A 19761-nucleotide genomic window follows, 5' to 3' on the forward strand; every position below is an offset into this window, starting at 1 on the left:
TGAGGCTCACAGCCAACTTCTTCCCTTGAATGCCTGGAGTCTGTGACACCCTTTCCTTCCCACCACAGAGGTGGACGAGTGCTCTCGGCCCAACCGCGGGGGCTGTGAGCAGCGGTGCCTCAACACCCTGGGCAGCTACAAGTGCAGCTGTGACCCCGGATACGAGCTGGCCCCAGACAAGCGCCGCTGTGAGGGTGAGTGCCCCCAGACTGCCTCCGACCCTGTTCTTTCCCTGGCACCAGCCCACCTGCCCAGAATTTTTTTTTTTTTAGACAGGCTTTTGCTCTGTCACCCAGGCTGGAAGTACAGTGGCTCAATCTTAGCTCACCATAGCCTCCCATTCCTGGGCTCAAGCAATCCTCCCACCTCAGCCTCCCAAGTAGCTGGGACTACAGGCGCACACCACCTTGCCTGGCTAATTTAAAAATTTTTTTTGTAGCGATGAGGTCTTACTTTGTTGCCGAGGCTTGTCTCAAACTCCTGGCCTCAAGTACTCCTCCTGCCTCGGCCTCCCAAAGTGCTGGGATCACAGGCTTGAGTCACTGCCAAGATTTCTTGGACAGACCCATTCTTGGAAAAGCTAGATGGATACCCCAACACTCTTTTCATAGCTCATGGATAAGAAACACATGTCACATTGCAACCCCGAGAACACACTGTCCCCCCGTAGGCCGCATTCTGGCTTTGGGTTTGTTTTTTCATTCTTGGGGTGTTTTGGGGTTTTTTCTGTAAATGACCATCTTGACTTGCTCATTGATATCACCACCCACCAGGGTGTTATGATCTACAGGTTGGGAAACCCCTGTTGTGGGACAGACACTGTTTCCGCCTCTCCACGCATGGTCCCGAGATGCTGAGGGCAGCACTCCGAGGCTAATGGCTCCAGCTCACTAGGCCGATCCTGCTGTGCCCCCGAGCTGCTCCCTTTCCTGCACCTCCCAGGACCGCCCCTCCCTGAACTGCTTTCCCTGAGCCCCTTATTCCCACTCACTCCCTCTTGGAGGACCTTGGCCTGTTCATTTGCAGAGAAGATAGAAATGGCCACACTTATGACCCCTTAGCTCCCCCACTCCTCCCTACAGGCTCACCCCTGAGGACACCCAGGCCACCCTGCCTCCTCCCGTCCGCCCCAGAGGGACCAGACACAGGTCCCTGAGCCTTGGGGAGTCCACAGGCTCCCCGTCTTCTCCTTACTGCATCCCAGCCCACATCTCAGCCCTTCCCCATGGCAGGGGCTCCCCGCAGATGATGCCACCTTCCTTGTCCCCGCAGCTGCCTGTGGCGGATTCCTCACCAAACTCAACGGCTCCATCACCAGCCCAGGCTGGCCCAAGGAGTACCCCCCGAACAAGAACTGCATCTGGCAGCTGGTGGCCCCCACCCAGTACCGCATCTCCCTGCAGTTTGACTTCTTTGAGACAGAGGGCAATGATGTAAGTGCCCACCAGGGTCTGAGGTGGGGCAGGAAGCTGTGAGGCGTGGGCATTCAGCTCAGTGCCTGCTTCCTGTCCTCTGAGAGGGGGCCCGGCAGAAACACTCTGCGAATGTCGAGGAGAGACTGCTCCCAGCTCAGGAAGCACAGGAGGCCCAGCAGGGAGGGCCCCAAAGGGGACGGGGGGACATGTAGCAAGTGGGAGGAAGGACATGGAGTTAGGGAGGCGTGTGGAGCAAGGGAAGGCTTAGGGCTGGCTTGGCGAGTACAGGAGGATCCAGTGAGGGGGTGTAGCTAAGTCAGGGCTAAAGGATGTGCAGAACAGAGAGCTTCCCGAGGGCAGGAGTAGTCAAGAGAGGCTTCCTGGAGGAGGCGGGCCTGGAGCTGGGCTTCCCTGCAGGTGTGCAAGTACGACTTCGTGGAGGTGCGCAGTGGACTCACAGCCGACTCCAAGCTGCATGGCAAGTTCTGTGGTTCTGAGAAGCCCGAGGTCATCACCTCCCAGTACAACAACATGCGCGTGGAGTTCAAGTCCGACAACACCGTGTCCAAAAAGGGCTTCAAGGCCCACTTCTTCTCAGGTATCCCTGGACTGCCCAGCTCCTAGCCCTGCCTCTCCTCGGAGAACAGGGCTCCCTTTCTCCCTGCCCCTGCACCCCCGTACTCCCCAGCCCTCCCTGGTGCCAGGCAGGCAGAGTCTGCCCCCTGCTCCCCACCACTTCACTCTCCCATCAAGCCAGCCCTTCCAGTATCCAAATCCCATTATTCCTGAGCCCTCAGGACTGTAATGACTGGGGCCTGAGGATGGGCAGAACATAAGCATTCAGAAATCAGCACCCAGAAGTGAAGAAGGGGATATTCCAGGTGTCAGGAGCTATGCAAGCCAAGGCCTGGGAGAGGGCAGGTCCTAGGAACAGGCAGTTCAAGAACGTGGGTGGATGGAGGAGAGACAGGTGTTTGCCTTGGACTGTGTGGAGCAGAGTCTCTGGCAGTGGCAGACTTCTAATCAGGCCCTGCACACGCCAAATAGGTTCACACTGGGGCCTTCAGAAAGATGAGTCGTGGCCGGGCGTGGTGGCTCACGCCTGTAATCCCAGCACTCAGGAAGGCCGAGGCAGGAGGATCACTTGAGCCCAGGAGTTCAAGACCAGCCTAGACAACATAGCGAGACCCCATCTCTATAAAAAAGTTTAAAATTAGCAGGGTGTAGTCGTGTGTGCCTGTAGTCTCAACTACTTAGGAGGCTGAGGTAGGAGGATTGCTTGAGCCCAGGAGTTTGAGGCTGCAGTGAACGATGATCTCGTCACTCACTCCAGACCCTGTTTCTAAAAATTTTTTTAAAAAGGAGAAAGATGAGTCACCTGCTTCCTTCAATACCAAAGCCTTGGGGCTCCCCTGCACCGGTGGGCGGGAACTCAGATCCAATTAGCACATGCTGATTGACAGCTGCCCCACCTAAGGCCTGGGCTCCAGTCCCTTGGCCTCATTTGAGCCTTTGATGGCCCCATCTTCAGGTGGTCTCAATGGTGATCAGTAGCCCCTGGCCCAGCCTCTCTCAGCTGATCCTCCGGGTCCTGGAGATCTCCCCTTCTTTGTGAATCACTCAGCCCTTCACCCTGGGGTGAGGCTGTAAGGTAGCTGGTGGTCTCCAGAGGTAACAGGACCCAGGCCCATGCAGTGAAGGGCAGGAGTGGAGTTGAGCAGGGGAGACAGGGAGGTCAGGGTCTGGCTGGAGCAGGCCCATGGATCCTCACTCCCGGTCTGCCTGCTGGGCCGGACAGGGGATAGGCAGGAAGGCAGGATGCCCACGGCCGAGTCCATGCTGCCTTCCTTCTCCCCTCCTTCACCCAGGGTCCTGCATCCTCAAGCCCCCTCTGTGGCTGCCCTGCACCCCTGCCTGACCCCCGGATGCCATGCACCTGCCCCTGCACTGGCTCCCTGCTTGGCACTGCCAGCCACCCTGCTCTGCTTACAGTGGCCCGTTGACCTCCTGCCCCCAACCCCTGCTTGCTGAGACCCTCCCCATGCCAGACCAATTTCTTCCTTCCCTGTGCCCACCTGGGACTCCTAAGAGGTGCTCACCAGAGGGTTGAGAGGATGTAACACCCACTTGGGGCAGGCTCTGCCCCGGGAAACCATTACCTGCTTACTCTCGTCTCTTCCTGCCCTTCTGTTGCTCCAGTCTTGGAGGGGGCAGGGGACCGACACTCACATGTATCAGGCCTGGAGTTACTGCTCTGCCCCCATGCCCCGGTCGACACTGTGCCCGCCCCACCCTCAGCCCTGCACGGAGACACACACGCCCACACACACACACATGTGCACACACATTGCCCCATCGCACAAGAAACCTGCAGAGGACCCCCACTGGGGGCATCGAGGCTCAGCCCTCAGGGCCCGGGGCATCTGACTCTGGCCCCCCAGGAGGGGAGCTATTTGGACTTTTGGGACACCCACCGAGGAGACCCTAAGCCAAGAAGGAGAAGAAAGAGCCTGAAGACCTTCAGTCTGACCCCTGCCACCTTCCGGGGCATTTGGGCACTGTAGGGTGAGTGCCATCTCCTTGCCTGGGCCCATGCCCACCTCCTCCACCCCACCCCCCTGCAACCTGCTCCCCCCAGCTCCCAGGTGAGGCTGCCCACTCCTGCCGCGGACACTGAAGCAGCCTTCCTCAGGACTCACTTTCCCCCACTCATTCATCCAGCCATTCACTTACCCGTTCACTCGCATTTGGCAGGTGTAATTTTACCCCTGCTGTGTACCAGGCACTGGACTAGGTTTCTAGGGCACAAATGTGAGGAAGGGGTGGAGCGAAGGCTTTGCTCAGTCCGTAAGCTGGGCCCCCCAAAGCTTCTAGCACAGTCACTGGAGATGTTGTCCTCAGTGAACCCCAGGATGGCTCAGAGGGTGCCCTTCACCCCCACATTTTCTGCAGGGCTGATTCAAAGGCAGCTCATGGAGGGCTCTCGATCAGGCCCCCTCTGATGTGTTAACTGAGCAAGAAACCTTGGGAAGGACTTGGGGACTCCACCTCTTGGCCTGGTTCCCATGGCCCCTAGGGGTCTAACCTACCTGATCCTGGGTTGGAGAAGCAGGGCCTTCTGGAAGCCCATGTTCCAGCGCTTGGGCCCCAGTCCTGATGGGGATCAGGAATAGGCCCCCTTGCACAGACCCCCACCTGGCCAGCTCAGTGCCAGCAGACATCTTTCTACCTCATGGTTCATCTCTGGAATTCTGGGGGTCCATTGGATCCCTCATCTTCCCTGGATATGCCTGCTTCTATGCCAGGCACACCATCCTCCAAGTGACCACAGACAGACCTGAGTGTATGTGGCTGTGGCACACACACCCCTGTGACCATGTGCACTTCTGTGCATTGGGGCACAGATTGTGTGTTCATCGTGTGAGTGCATGCGTGGGTCTGTGACACGTGGCCGTTGATCCTCTATGAGCCATCTGCTAATGAGCTACATCTCTGCCTTTAAGCGTGACTTTGTATCCATGTCCAGGTGTCCGTGCGCCTGTGTGTGCAGATGTGTCCTGTCCCTGGGTGTGTCTGTGCCTGTGTGTGCGTTGATATCTGTGCCTGCCTCTTCACACATAGGTGGGAATGCAGAGTGTGTATTCTTTGTATGCACCTGTACACAGGCTGGGCGGGCAAGTGAGGATGCGTATGTGGTTGGCTGTGTCTGTATCTGTATTTGCGTGGTGTGTTGGAGATTGGAGCTGTGTGTCTGTGCGTGTGTGGGTAGTGTGTACCGTGTGCACATGTATGTGTGTGCCTGTGGACCAGCACCTGTGTTGCCACATTTGGGTGACGGTACATCCATGCACTGGGTCTGCAGGTGTATTTGTGAGTGTGTGTGTCTGTAACACACTCTGTAGATGTCGCCGCCTGAATGAGAGCCAGAGCAGAGCTCTCCCCAGCCCTTCCCAAGTACTGTTCCCCTCTACCGATGACTCCCCAGTTCTCTCCTTCCCTGATGCAATGCACGCCTAGTGGGCTACGTGTGCCAACCCTCCAGGCCTTCTCCTGCCACAGGCTCTGTCTCTGTCCCGTCGCTGTGCCTCCTGCCCCTGCTAACCCAGCCCTCCGTGCCCTGGATGCGCCCGGACATGGCCACCCCGCATGTGTGTCCGCCTGCCCTCCCGCCCCACCCTGCCCCTCAGATCCACCTCAGAGGCCCTGGGTCTGGTTTTCACTGCTGTCCCTCCCTGGTCCCTGCCCTCCACCCCCACCCCTTGGTCCCTTTTCTCCTTCTCTCTCTCGTTTCAGAAAAGAGGCCAGCTCTGCAGCCCCCTCGGGGACGCCCCCACCAGCTCAAATTCCGAGTGCAGAAAAGAAACCGGACCCCCCAGTGAGGCCTGCCAGGCCTCCCGGACCCCTTGTTACTCAGGAACCTCACCTTGGACGGAATGGGATGGGGGCTTCGGTGCCCACCAACCCCCCACCTCCACTCTGCCATTCCGGCCCACCTCCCTCTGGCCGGACAGAACTGGTGCTCTCTTCTCCCCACTGTGCCCGTCCGCGGACCAGGGACCCTTCCCCGTGCCCTACCCCTTCCCATTTTGATGGTGTCTGTGACATTTCCTGTTGTGAAGTAAAAGAGGGACCCCTGCGTCCTGCTCCTTTCTCTTGCAGTCTGCTTGTCCATGTGTCTATTTTTCCACTTGTCCATCTGTCCAGTAAGCAGGTAATGGTGACCCATGCTGGTCCGCTCGGACCCCCGTCCTCCTCTCCCCACAGCTGGGCCCTGCTCAGCTGGTCCTGCTGGATGCAGTGCCCCTTTGGACCCCCTTGTCGCCTGGCCTCCCACTCCCAGCCACCTGGCCTGGCCAGCTCTGCCAGCTGTTGCTCTGTCCCAGTGGGAGAAAGTCCAGCCAGGCCTCCACTTCCCCTGGGGCATCCCAACCTCAACCCTGCACAGACCCAGTGTCTGCCCTTATTTGCTCCCCTGCAGACAAGGACGAGTGCTCCAAGGATAACGGCGGCTGCCAGCAGGACTGCATCAACACATTCGGCAGTTATGAGTGCCAGTGCCGCAGTGGCTTCGTCCTCCATGACAACAAGCACGACTGCAAAGAAGGTACGGGCTGCATGCCAGGGGCATCTGGGCTTGAAGGACCCACTGCTGGGAGTGGAAGGCCAGAGGGTCATCTCCATCAGCCTCCGTTTAGATTCTGGGGCCTGAGTGATCTCTAAGGCCCCGTCATTCCCCCACCCACCTGGTACAAAGATCCTCCTCCCACAATGTCGGAGCCACACGCTCACTTCTGTTGCCCACATTAGGAGAGGAGGAGCTCACGGCTGCTCTGAGGCTTCATTTTCAGACTTTTCTAGTTTGTGCTTCTTAAAACCATGTCTAAGTCTCTTTGTGACTTCCTACCGGCACAGAGGCAAGAAAGGATAGTGGGTAAGAGCACAGCCTCCAGAGCCAGGTGGCCTGGCCCAGCCCTGCCGCTTCACTAGCTGTGTGCCTTTGAGTGACTCCTTGACCCTCTCTGTGCCTTGGTTTGCTCCTGCGTAAAATGTAGATAATAATAATAGTACCCACCTCAGAGAGGCATTGGGAGCTTGAAGGGCCCCAAGCAGGGCCTGGCTCACCGCAAGTACAATGGCATCTGTTACCACTATCAGTCACACTTATAACCCCTGGGGATGGTCAGAACAGGGTCACTGCCTTCCTGGCAGTGAAGCCCTGCACACGTTTAAAAATAGCTCTAGGCCGGGCACGGTGGCTCATGCCTGTAATCCCAGCACTTTGGGAGGCCGAGGCAGGAGGATCGCTTGAGCTCAGGCATTCAAGACCAGCCTGAGCAACATAGTGAGACTCTGTCTCTATTTTACTTTTAAACAGGTTTTTAAACTAGAAATAAAGTAAAATAGGCCGGTGCGGTGGTTCACACCTGTAATCCCAGCACTTTGGGAGGCTAAGGTGGGCAGATTGCGTCAGCCCAGGAGTTCAAGACCAACCTGGGCAACATGGCAAAACCCCATCTCTACAATAAATACAAAAAATTAGCTGGATGTGGTGGTGCACGCCTATAGTCCCAGCTACCCTGGAGGCTGAGGTGGGAGAATCACCTGAGTCTGGGGAGGCTGAGGCTGAATGAGCCGAGATCACACCACTGTACTCCAGCCTGGGTGACAGAGTGGGAAAAACAAATAAAAATATAAATAAATAAATAAATAAATAAAGCAAAATAAAAACAGCTCTCATGGCATCACCAGTATCCCCTAATACCTCCTGGGACTTGATACCTCACAGGCCCGCTCTAAGTCAGGGATTCCACTGTGGCACTTGCCTGCTGGGTGTGTCCAATCCCAGCAGCACAACACAGACTTGCCTCTACCATTGAACGTCTGTGGGACTTTGGGTGAGTCACTCAACCTCTCTGTGTTTCAGTTTCCTCATCCATGAAACGATAAAAAATGATAGGCCAGGTGCAGTGGCTCACGCCTGTAATCCCAGTACTTTGGGAGGCCAAGGCGATCGGATCACTTGAGGTCAGGAATTCAAGACCAGCCTGGCCAGCATGATGAAAACCCGTCTCTACTAGAAATACAAAAAATTAGCCGGGCATGGTGGCACGCACCTGTAATCCCAGCTACTCAGGAGGTTGAGGCAGGAGAATTGCTTGAACCTGGAAGACGGAGGTTGCAGTGAGCCAAGATCATGCCATTGCACTCCAGCCTGGGCAACAGAGCAAGACTCCGTTTCAAAAAATAAAAAATAATAAAAATGATACCTACCTTGCAGGGTACTAAGCTTTATAGACATGGCTCTGAGCCCTTAGCACCATGCTTGGCAAGTGACTCTTCCCACCCTGGTTAGGTTGACAACCCAGGTATAAACAGACGAGCTGCTCACAAGCAGAAACAGAACCGAAGCCCTCAACAGTGAACCAGTGGACAGTCGAGGGCTTCCAACCCTGTGACCTCAGGCTTCCCAAATACACAGTTCCTGAGTCATGGAAGTAGCTAGAGGGGACCTTATACTGATATTGTCTAAACTGAATTCTGTCTCTGTACTCCCCTGTGTAAAAAGATGGTTTGATAAAGAACAGAATCCACAAGATAGCCAGGACCGGGGTGAAGCTCCTGGAGAAGATGGCCTGTTTACCTTTCCATCTGCTGATTCACCTTAGAAGCACGTGTTGTTTCTTACTCAGGTGATAGGTTAATTACAGATCTGTAAGCATTTCCTGATTCCTACGGAGGACCCAGCACTATGCAAAGATCTGTAGGGGATTCAAGACAGGAACCCCTCTGTTCCCACAGAGATTGCAGCCCAGCTGGGGAGAGACATGGGCGTGCAAGGAACACAGGGGGCATGGAAGGCCAGAGCGCAAAGAGGGAGGGCAGGGGGCTGTGCGAACCCACCGATGGGTAATGGTGACAGCTCACGGTTCAAGTGTGGGTAGACGGGAGCTTCACCTGCCTCTACCAGGGACTTGAGAGGGCCCTGTTTTCCGGGCCCTCGTGCTGTATCTTGCCCATCCTTTTCCCCACCAGTCATAGTGCCTGGCCGCCTGTTTCCCCGAGTGAAACCTGTCCAATAACGTCATCATGAATAATGATCATCAGCTTGTAAATTTGAGTTGGGGCCGGGCGTGGTGGCTCATGCCTGTAATCCCAGCACTTTGGGAAGCTGATGGGGGCAGATTGCCTGAGCTCAGGAGCTCAAGACCAGCCTGGGGAACATGGCAAAACCCGTCTCCACTAAAAATACAAAAAATTAGCCAGGTGTGGTGGCGCAAGCCTATAGTCCCAGCTGCTTGGGAGGCTGAGGCACAAGAATCGCTTGAACCTGGGAGGCGGAGGTTGCAGTGAGCCAGGATTGCGCCACTTCACTCCAGCCTGGGCAACAGAGCAAGACCCTGTCCCCCCCACCCCGCCCCCCCCCCCCCCAAAAAATTGAGTTGGGGAAGCCATGCTTTTCAGAGGCAGAAGTCAGATTGCCGTGGATTGAGGAGACCTGCAGTCAGAGTGTGGCCATAGTGAGTGTTCTCGAAGGCGAGCTGGAAAGAAAAGGAGAGAGATGGGCTGTACCTGGAGGGGCCTGGGAGAGCTCTTTCAGGATGTGTGAAGGTTCCGAGGCTGCAGAGCTGAGTGAGAGCGTGAGGCTGGATCATTTGTGGTGTGAGGGTTCCCAGGCGTGGGCAGCAATGAGCTGCACCTCCCAGAAGGGCAGTCCATCCTGACGGGGAGGAGGGACACTTGCTCTGAGGCTTCAGGGCAGCAGGGTAGCAGGGTAGGTGGGTTTGCAGGTCGGAGTTCAGAGGTTGAAGCCATTCATGGTGGAAGGCCCTGGCTTTGTCAGGAGGTAGGAGAGAGGTGGTCTGCCACTGGGAGCTGACACAGTGGCTTGAGGAGGGGGCTGGATGTTTGCAGCAGTTACTAAGGAGGTGAGAGATGGAGCTGGTAAAGGCCAATCCAAAGAGTATCAAGTGGTCTGGGGGCCCAGGTGAGGCTGGAGCCACAGGTGGGGTTTTCTAAGATAGTGCTGTGCAGAGCCGGGGATGCAGGGCCACGCAGGGTGCAGAGGAGCAGGCTGGGTGGTCAGCCCTGCAGTCAGTTAAGTCAATCGAGGAGGAAATACTGGGAGAGAATAGAAAGATCAAGACCCTGGAGGTCTCTCTAAAATTAAGAGGCCAGCCAGGCACAGTGACTCATGCCTGTGACCCTAGCACTTTGGGAAGCTGAGGCAGGAGGATCGCTTGAAACCAGGAGTTTGACATCAGCCTGGGCAACATAGTGAGACCCCATCTCTACAACAAGTAAAAATGAACAAAATTACCCAGGTGGCATGCCTGTAGTCCCAGCTACTTGGGAGGCTGAGGCGGGAGGATCAATTGAGCCTAGGAGCTCAAGGCTATGGTGAGCTATGATCGCACTACTGTACTCCAGCCTGGGTAGCAAAGTGAGGACCCATTTTTGTTTTTTGTTTTTGTTTTTTAATAAAGCCAAACGACCATGGTCAGGAAGGTGAGGTCCTGAGCACCCCAAAGGAACAGGAGGTGGCCACAGAGGGGTGATGTGTTTGTGATGTGGAGAAACAGTGGATGATGACAAAGCCCTCAAGGAACTGAGAGGCCGTCTTGGGTGGACCGTTATATGTCTGTTGACTTCACCTGGGAGGGTAGCAGGAGTGGGGGTGGGGAGAACTGAGTCAGGTGTCAAAGTCCCCTGTGACTGTCCAGGCTGCTGGAGATCAGTAGATGACAGCTTCAAGAAGGGGCACAGGTCAGCCGGGTGCAGTGGCTCACGCCTGTAATCCCAGCACTTTGGAAGGCCTAGGCAGGTGGATCACTTGGGGCCAGGAGTTCGAGACCAGCCTGGCCAACATGGTGAAACTCTGTCTCTACTAAAAATACAAAAATTAGCCGGGCATAGTGGCTCACGCCTGTAATCCCAGCACTTTGGGAGGCCAAGGTGGGTAGATCTCCTGAGGTCGGGAGTTTGAGACTAGCCTGGCCAACATGGCGAAACCCCGTCTCTACTAAAAATACAAAAATTAGCCAGACATGGTGGCACACGCCTGTAATCCGAGATACTGAGGAGGCTGAGGCAGGAGAATCACTTAAACCTGGGAGGTGGAGGTTGCAGTGAGCCGAGATCACACCACTGCACTCCAGCCTGGGCAACAGAGCGAGACTCCATCTCAAAAAAAAAAAAAAAGAAAGAAAAATGGAGAGGCACAGGTGATATGACCCCTGTGGCCCAACACCTACAAAGGTCTGGGGGTTGTCCAGGGAGCCTGCGATGGCTGCTTCATGAGTGCTGCCATGTGAGGCCTCACTCAAGGCTTTTGTAGGAATCGGGCAGCTAGATTTTCCCCAGACACAGTAACCTCATGAAAAAGAAACGATGCCTGCCTGCCATCCAGTTCATAAGTGGGACAAGAGATGGAAGAAAGGCGGGGCAGGAGGGAAGGGCCTTCCCCACAGGAGGCATCAGAGCTTGGGGTCCCTCTCTATCCCCTTCCGTCACTCGCTTCCCTGCAGCCGGCTGTGACCACAAGGTGACATCCACCAGTGGTACCATCACCAGCCCCAACTGGCCTGACAAGTATCCCAGCAAGAAGGAGTGCACGTGGGCCATCTCCAGCACCCCCGGGCACCGGGTCAAGCTGGTAAGGGGTCCCCTCCCCACTCCTTATGCATTGTGGCCGCCCTCGGTCAGAGGCACTGCCCAGAGCCACACAGGCTGCAGGTTGAGCCCAGAGGTCTGCCATCCCCAGGAGACCCCAAGTCTGGCCTGGACAGAGGCCCCTTTCCCAGTATAAATTAGGGGCGTCCCTGCCTTCGCCCTATTCCTGGGCCCTCCTTCACTGTCATCCCCAGCTGTGGCCACTCCCATGGGTATCTGTGAGGCCTAGGTTTGGGGCCCTCATCCTTGCCCCACCTGCCTTCCAGCCAAATTTTTAATCTGTGCTCCTTCCTCATCCCCCTAGACCTTCATGGAGATGGACATCGAGTCCCAGCCTGAGTGTGCCTACGACCACCTAGAGGTGTTCGACGGGCGAGACGCCAAGGCCCCCGTCCTCGGCCGCTTCTGTGGGAGCAAGAAGCCCGAGCCCGTCCTGGCCACAGGCAGCCGCATGTTCCTGCGCTTCTACTCAGATAACTCGGTCCAGCGAAAGGGCTTCCAGGCCTCCCACGCCACAGGTACTGTCACTGGTTGTGGGAGTGTTCACTGAGCCTGGTCTCCAAGACTGGGGTAGAGTCGGGGGTTTCAATGTGGGTATGAAGGTACAGAGGGACAGCCCTGCGACCCAGGGCCAGGGTTGTGGGTGATGCAAACATTGTGTCCTGAGAACCAGGCCTGGGGGGCAGGGATAGGAGGGTGTGGTTAGGGGTTAGGATGGCAGTGATGATGATGGGCAGGAGAGGTTAGGGAACTCAGAGACAGAGAGGAAAGCCCCCAGAGGTCCCCCTGAGCGTACGCAGGCCACTGCAGCAGCCCAGCCACACACCAACCCTGAAATATACTCTATTCATTCTCTGATGTTTATTTTTCATTTTTATTTTTATTTATTTTTTATTTTTTGAGATGGAGTCTTGCTCTGTCGCCCAGGCTGGAGTGCAGTGGTTCGATCTCGGTTCACTGCAACCTCCACTTCCTGGGTTCAAGCGATTCCCCTGCCTCAGCCTCCCTCCCATGTAGCTGGAATTACAGGAGCCTGCCACCATGCCCAGCTAATTTTTGTATTTTTAGTAGAGACAGGGTTTCGCCATGTTGGCCAAGCCGTCTCAAACTCCTGACCTCACGTGATCCGCCTGCCTTGGCCTCCCAAAGTGCTGAGATTACGGGCGTGAGCCACCGTGCCCAGCCCATTCTCCTGATACTTATTGACATGTAGCATGGATGAGGCGGCATCCTAAATGCAGGTCCCAGAAACAGACCAAGCAAAGATCCCAGCCCTTGAGGGGCTTGCTCGGCTTTCACTTGCTTGTTTATGTAGCAGCCATGAACTGAGCTCCACTCTGCGAGAGGACTAAGGGGCACGTGGCCTGAATCAGGCATGAGCCCTTCACCCCTGCCCCCCACCCCATACTAGGAACTCGCAGTCCAGGAGAGAGACAAGGCAGGCACCGCCCGTGACAGCATGAGCCCAAGCGGGAGCCAGGCAGGAAGAAAGGCACCCCGGCCTAACTGGGCATGTGTTGGTAGAGGCATTCGAGGCAGGGGGAGGTGCCCAGGCAGAGACACAACCCCAGCCCAGCCCAGAGTGTGCCCAGGTGACAGCAGGTCATTTAATTTGGCCGAAGCAACGGGTGTGTGAGGACAGCAGGTTGTGGGAATGATGTGGCTGCAGAGAAAGGCTGGAGTCCAGGGGGATGCCTTGAGTGCCAGACCAAGGATGCCACGAGGGAGCTTTGCAGTCTCCTCCTGGGTCCTAAGCCACCTGTCAGGGCATCCCCAGAGCTGATGGTCCACAGCCTCCCCCCTTCCCCTTCAACTCAGTCCCTGACCCAGCCCCGTCCGGCCCTCTCCCCACCTCCTCTAGGGAGACCTGAGTGCCAGGTGCACAAAGGCCTGAGGGCCTGGGGAGGAGGGTGGCCCCATGCACTGTCCTCTGCCCCTCCCAGCACAGGGTCACAAACCGGAGGCCCGGAACTCCATCTGGCCCTCAGACCTGCTATGTTTGGGCCACACTGTGTTTTTTTTTAAAAATGTGAGCCAACACTTAAAAGTTAGGAGTTTTCACATAAAACCCAGATGTAAGGCTTCTCTCTTGAAAATGGAAGCTGTGGCGACATTGGGCCCACATTCTTCCATGACAGCTATCAGCTGGAGAAAATGAGCAATGCCCTCTTTAGACAAAGTGTGTGGTACCTCGTGCCACCGCTCCATGCTGTCTTCCTCTCGGTGAGCCTCACTTCCTGTCCCCCTCAGCCTAGGGCCAAGGTCCCTTTATTTAGAGATGGGGCAGCACAGCAATGTTCTGGGCCAGGCCCCCACCCACCCATCACTGGCCTCGTGGCCTTCATCCAGGCCTCCATCCTGCCGTGAGGGCATGCCATGGCATAGTGTGCCAGGGGGCCTGGCACCTGCGGTGCTCAGGGCTGGTGGCCACTCTTGTCCCCTACAGAGTGTGGGGGCCAGGTACGGGCAGATGTGAAGACCAAGGACCTTTACTCCCACGCCCAGTTTGGCGACAACAACTACCCTGGGGGTGTGGACTGTGAGTGGGTCATTGTGGCCGAGGAAGGCTACGGCGTGGAGCTCGTGTTCCAGACCTTTGAGGTGGAGGAGGAGACCGACTGCGGCTATGACTACATGGAGCTCTTCGACGGCTACGACAGCACAGCCCCCAGGCTGGGGCGCTACTGTGGCTCAGGGGTGAGGCCCCCACCCCTCGCCCTCCTGGCCCCATGCCCCATGCCCCACACTGTCCTCCACCCTTCTCATCCCAGTCTCCAAGACCTAGCGCCCACACAGGCCCCGGAAGTTGAGTGCAGCATGCGTGTGGCCCTCTGAGGGAGCCCAGAAGCCCAGCCTTGTTGGGGCTACTCAGAGACACTGCCCCATCCCCGACCTAGGAAACCAAGTCCTTTCTGGGCAACCTAGAAGTTCCTATGGCCTCTGACCCAGGCCTGCCTCAGAACCAGTTGGCCACGGCCTGCAGTGGATGGAGCTTCCTCTGTCCCTCCTTTCCTTACCCCTCCTCCAAGGCAGCCCACCAGGGCCTGGAATGGGGGGCAGAGGTTGGCACCAGAGCCGGGGACAGGGGGCCTGAGCGGAGTGGCCCTCACCAGTCCTTTTGCCGGAGCCATAAACACTTGTCATTTCCTCTACCAGTTTCTCCTCCTGATGAAAGGCCAGCTTGTCCCAAAGCTCTTGCTGCTGCTGTCCCAGTGGCCCCTGGGCACTGCTTCTTGGTCCATAAAATGGCACATTCAGAGACAATGAGCAAAAGTAGGCTTGATGGGATTTTCCCTAAGGACATGGGCTAGCCTTGTGGGGAGGATTTATTTTCCTCCCTGTAAGAGCTTGCAGCTGCCTCTTCTTTTTTTTTTTTTTTTTTTTTTTTGTGCTTTCCTGAGGGCTTCAAAGAGACAGTCTTCCTACCCATCTCTCTCTCTCTCTCCCTCTCTCTCTCTCTCTCTCTCACACACACACATACACACACACACACACACTGGCACACCCACTTGCATGCACTTTCAAACACACTGTCCCTCCTGTCACCTCCCTGTCCCCTTGCCTATCTCATGGCTGTGTTCCAGGCAGCCTGGGTGCCCCAGGAAGGGTTAAAGCTCCTGGAAGCTGCAGCAGCTGCTGGACCCAGCATTGGCTGAACCTCCCCCAGGAGCAGAGCTTCAACCCTCGTGTGGCTGGCAGGGGCTGGGACAAGGTGGAGCCTGAAGCAGCTTGGCTGCCCTGGTGTCCCCTGGCTGCCAGGCTAGTGTCCCCTCCCCTCTTTGCTCTTTCTTCTGAATCACACACCAAATCGGATGTCCCCAGGTGTCTTCTTCCAGAGACCTCCCCCAGGCTGAGTTGACCGGAAGGAACTTGGGGAAGGATCAGGGCCTCCTGGCACAACTACTCGGAATGTCCTCAAGGTTCTCAGAAATGATTTCTTCTGTGCCTGGAAGGCCAGGGTGTTGACGTCCGATGCTCTGACGGCTGACCTCACTCAGTAGGCTTGCAGGAGGCACCTAAGAAGGGCTCGGGAGCAGACCTTGGCCAGGTGCCAGAGGAGAGGCAGGGCAAGGGGTAGGGATGGCAGAGTCCAGGTCTGGGGGGCACTGTGCTTCTCTCCAAAACTTCCTCCACACTCCAGCAGAGAAGTGGCTGTGCCATCTTCCCTAAGAGTCCACTGGGACAGCAGGAAGTGATGCCATTCAAAGAACTCCCTCCCTTTGCAAAATACTTTGACATCAGTGCAGTCCTTTGTTTTTCCCCAGCACCCCTCCTAGGCATGGAGAGCAGAGACCTTTTGCTCCTGTTTGTGGCTGAGGGAAGTGAGGCCCAGAGATGGGAGGTGGCTTGCCTGAGACTACACAACTCATTTAGTAGTTACAGCAGAGCTGGGTTTACAGGAACTTAGTTCTCTTCGGCCCACGCCTCCTCCCCTCCCCAGGTTCCTCATTAAACCAGCAAGAAGCCCCATGCTTCAAGGGGTGGGGAGAATCTGGTGGCTGCCTGGGAGCCTCCTGCCCTTCAAAGCTGGGGATCTTGGGGAGGCAGGACAGCAGCCCCAGCCCTTCTTCCTCCACCTTACCCCATCTCTTTTCTCTGCCAGCCTCCTGAGGAGGTGTACTCGGCGGGAGATTCTGTCCTGGTGAAGTTCCACTCGGATGACACCATCACCAAAAAAGGTTTCCACCTGCGATACACCAGCACCAAGTTCCAGGACACACTCCACAGCAGGAAGTGACCACTGCCTGAGCAGGGGCGGGGACCGGAGCCTGCTGCCCTTGGTCGCCTAGACTGGACAGTGGGTGTGGGCAGAAGGCGACGCACCATCCCTCTCCCCCCGGCCCCAGGACCTGCAGGGCCAATGGCCTGGTGAGACTGTCCATAGGAGGTGGGGGAACTGGACTCCGGCATAAGCCACTTCCCCACAACCCCCCCACCAGCAAGGGGCTGGGGCCAGGGAGCAGAGCTTCCACAAGACATTTCGAAGTCACCATTCCTCTCTTAGGGGGCCCTGCCTGGTGGCAAGAGGGAATGTCAGCAGGACCCCATCGCCATCCCTGTGTCTCTACACGCTGTATTGTGTATCGCCGGGGGCATTATTTTCATTGTAATGTTCATTTCCCACCCCTGCTCCAGCCTCGATTTGGTTTTATTTTGAGCCCCCATTCCACCACCCCAGTTTCCTGGGGCACAAGTGTCTGTGCATGTCCCCCAGGAGCCACTGTGGGGAGCCGATGGGGAGGGGATGGAGAAACAAGACAGGGCTTCTCTCAGGCCCAGTGGCCGGTCAGCCACACCAGGGCACCGCAGCCAATAAACCGAAAGTGTTACAGCCAATATCCTGTGCCAGATGCTGTCTGGGCCATGGGGGCGGGGCCATCATGTTCCAGATGTATGGGCTTGCTGTGGAGGCTGGCACGCAGCCAGGGCACCTGGCATCACGGGCTGCCCTTCCCTCCTCTGATCCCAGGCTGCCAAGGGTGTAATTTCACACTCAGGCACGCATACTCGCAGGCACCCATCACAGCGCGCACACACACCACACGCACTGCTTGCGGTCCTCCCACATGAGGGGAGGGGTGGAACATTCCATAAAGTGGCTGTTTGGTGGGGAGGGAAGAAGGATGTGAAAGGGGTCAGGGGTGTCTGTCCATCTAGGTTTTCTGTCTCTGCATCTAGGGAAGGAGCAGGTGGGCTGCAAGGGTGTCCACCTAGGTGAGCACACGGGGGCCAGAAAACCCACATCGGCTGGGACAGGTCCAGTTGGCCCCTGGTGCCTGCCTTCCTGCCGGTCAGATGCTGAGTGCTGGTCCCCATGGATCCCCCTGTCTTCGTGGAGACAAAGCCAGAACTCAGCGGCCACTGAGCAAACATCCCATCTCTGGCCCCACTTCCCAGGTGACCCAAATCTATGTCTTGTCTGGCTTCCTCCTTCCTGCCGTCGCACACCCCGCTTCCCCATCCCAGACCTGTACCTCCCAGAGGCCAGGAGGAGAAACCACATCTCAGTTCCCTCTCTCCCCTCTCTCTACATGGATCTCAAAAGGAAAGAAAGCCCAGGGCAGCCCTGGCTCTTATGCCTGGGCTGGCTGCTCCCAGGGTCCGGAGAGAGCTGGGCGGCCTGCTGTCTGGACCTGCAGGGGCCCCCACCCCCAGGAAGCAGCCTGGCATGGGGGACTCCATCTTGGCCCTCTAAGCAGAAGGTATCAGTGGAAAGCAGGCACACTGTGAGTGTTGGATGTGTACGCAGGGCCCTCTTCTTCCAGGAAGCCCACCTGCTCTACTGCTCAGGCTGTAGCTGTCTCCTCGAGGCCTGACCACCAGTGTGGCCCCAGGGCCCTGAGAGAGAGCTAGAGGTGCCCAGAGGGGTTACTGCTTGTTGCGCCAGTAGAGTCACAGGCTGTGATGTCACAGCCACTCCTCCCTGCTGCTGCTTCCTCTGAAAGGGAGGCTCAGGACAGCCTGGAGGGCCATGACAGAATGGAAAAACCTCTACACTGGTGGAGCTGCCTGGGCATCTCACCCAGACACTGCCCACCCACTTGGCATGAGCTCTGCCACGGAGTTGGTAGTCAGTGGCCATAGATCTCCTTACCAGCCCCCTGGGTCCTTCGGAAGCTCAAAGGACCGCAGTCCCAGCTCACAGGCCAGGGTCATAACCCCGTCCAGGCAGGGGCTCCAGCCCACAGAGATAGATTGGGTCCCCCACCCCAAACAGGGTCCTTATGGACAGCAACCCCCAGCTAGAGGCAGGCTCAGGATAACTCATGCAGCCACCTTGGCACACGTCTCAACACTCCATCACCCACAAACATGGGTTCTTCCAGCAACTCAAGAACCCACGCCAGCAAGCCCTCCAGATGTTCCGTAGGCCCCTCTTCAGAGGTAGGCAAGGGGCTGTAGTGCCCTAGGTCCAGGGTAGACCCAGCCAGGGGAGCTTCGGCACAGAGTATCTCGGAGAGCACCCACACCCAAACGGAAGCAGGGCAGGAGCCCCAGCCACCGTGGGCGCTCCCAACCCACCCCATGGAGTGAACAAAGATCCTGAAGACCGCTGAGGAGGTCCACATGGCAGTTCTGGATCTTCTGCCCTGGTCAGCCAAGAAGCAGGGGTACAGGCCTGTCTGGATGCCCAGATGTCCTCCCGCAAGTGCTTGCAGTTGGGCAGGAGGCAGCCCGAAGCATGGATAAGGGTGTCCATTTGATAGAGAGGGAGGAGGGGGAGGACAAAGAGGAAGAGGACAGGGAGGAAGAGGAGGAACACTCAGAGGACGGAGGCTAGAGAGTGCTGAGGAAGACAAGATGGTGGCTGGAGAGGAGGAGGAGGGGAGGAAGGAGAGAGAGGATGGAGAGGAAGGGGAGGAGGAGCAAGGATCTGCCTCCTCAGGTGGTGGAAGCCCCTCAGGAGCTGGCTGCAGGCCACTGATGTGTATTTCAGAATTTGGTAAATTGATACGTTCTTTGGGCCCAGTCTACCCTCACCTTCTAGCTGCCCAGGGTTCTAGACAAGCCCCCCACCCCCACCCAGTGCAGCTGCCCGTCTGCGCAGGTGATTCCATGGTACAAGAAGGTACACTTGCTCCTCCTCCTGTGTCCCAGCACCTGAGGTCCCCTGGGGGCTTAGCTGAGGTCCCCTGGGGTCCTGAGCTCATGATAAGCATTCGCATGGGAAAAGCCGGGATGCAGCTGCCCCGACCCTACACTCCCAGCCCCAGTAGCCAGGTCAAGGTGAGCACATCCCTGGGAGCTTCGAACTTTCTGGAGCCCTCAGCCAAGAGGGCAGCATGAGCCTGGCAGTCAGGAGACCCGGCTCTGCTACACTTAGCTCTGTGACACTGGCCCACTGCCCCCTCCCTGGTCCTCTGCTCCCCAAACCTATCACCTGTCCCCAGCACCCTTCCTGCCATGTCCTGAGAGACAGATTTGAAAATCCAACGTCTTGTCTCCGAAGCAGAGGGCAGGGCACCAGGCAATTGAAGTGACTGGGACCCTCAGCAGAGATGTGGCAGCTTCCAGGGACAAGTGTTGGCTCAGTTGTAAAATAAGGAAAGTTGAGTGCCTGGCTCTGTCCCTCACTCCCTTTTTCTCTTTTTCCCTGCCCTTCCCTCTAACCCCACAGGATCCCCAGTAGTAAAAAGGTGACAAACTTGAGAGCAAACAAAACCCATTTTGAACA

The 19761-nt window shown here is 56.9% G+C and overlaps 1 protein-coding gene across 2 annotated transcripts in view; it reads left to right on the forward strand.

Annotated features, from left to right (window-relative positions):
• BMP1 (bone morphogenetic protein 1) overlaps positions 1 to 16922 on the forward strand; it is a 47410-nt gene extending 30488 nt beyond the window's left edge. Inside the window, exons 13-20 of one of the 2 annotated variants that reach the window (XM_031013848.3) lie at positions 69 to 194; positions 1273 to 1433; positions 1833 to 2013; positions 6394 to 6519; positions 11441 to 11568; positions 11890 to 12103; positions 14032 to 14282; positions 16189 to 16922. In XM_031013848.3, coding sequence (XP_030869708.1) covers positions 69 to 194; positions 1273 to 1433; positions 1833 to 2013; positions 6394 to 6519; positions 11441 to 11568; positions 11890 to 12103; positions 14032 to 14282; positions 16189 to 16323 — 1322 coding nt within the window. In that variant the 3' untranslated portion in view covers positions 16324 to 16922. Of the gene's footprint in view, positions 1 to 68; positions 195 to 1272; positions 1434 to 1832; positions 2014 to 5708; positions 6074 to 6393; positions 6520 to 11440; positions 11569 to 11889; positions 12104 to 14031; positions 14283 to 16188 lie in introns of those variants that run through there. The other variant, XM_031013849.3, reaches the window with a different exon arrangement.
• The last annotated feature ends 2839 nt before the right edge of the window (positions 16923 to 19761 follow it).

The sequence above is a fragment of the Gorilla gorilla genome, chromosome 7 (genome assembly GCF_029281585.2).
Source record: "Gorilla gorilla gorilla isolate KB3781 chromosome 7, NHGRI_mGorGor1-v2.1_pri, whole genome shotgun sequence".
NCBI lineage: Eukaryota > Metazoa > Chordata > Mammalia > Primates > Hominidae > Gorilla > Gorilla gorilla.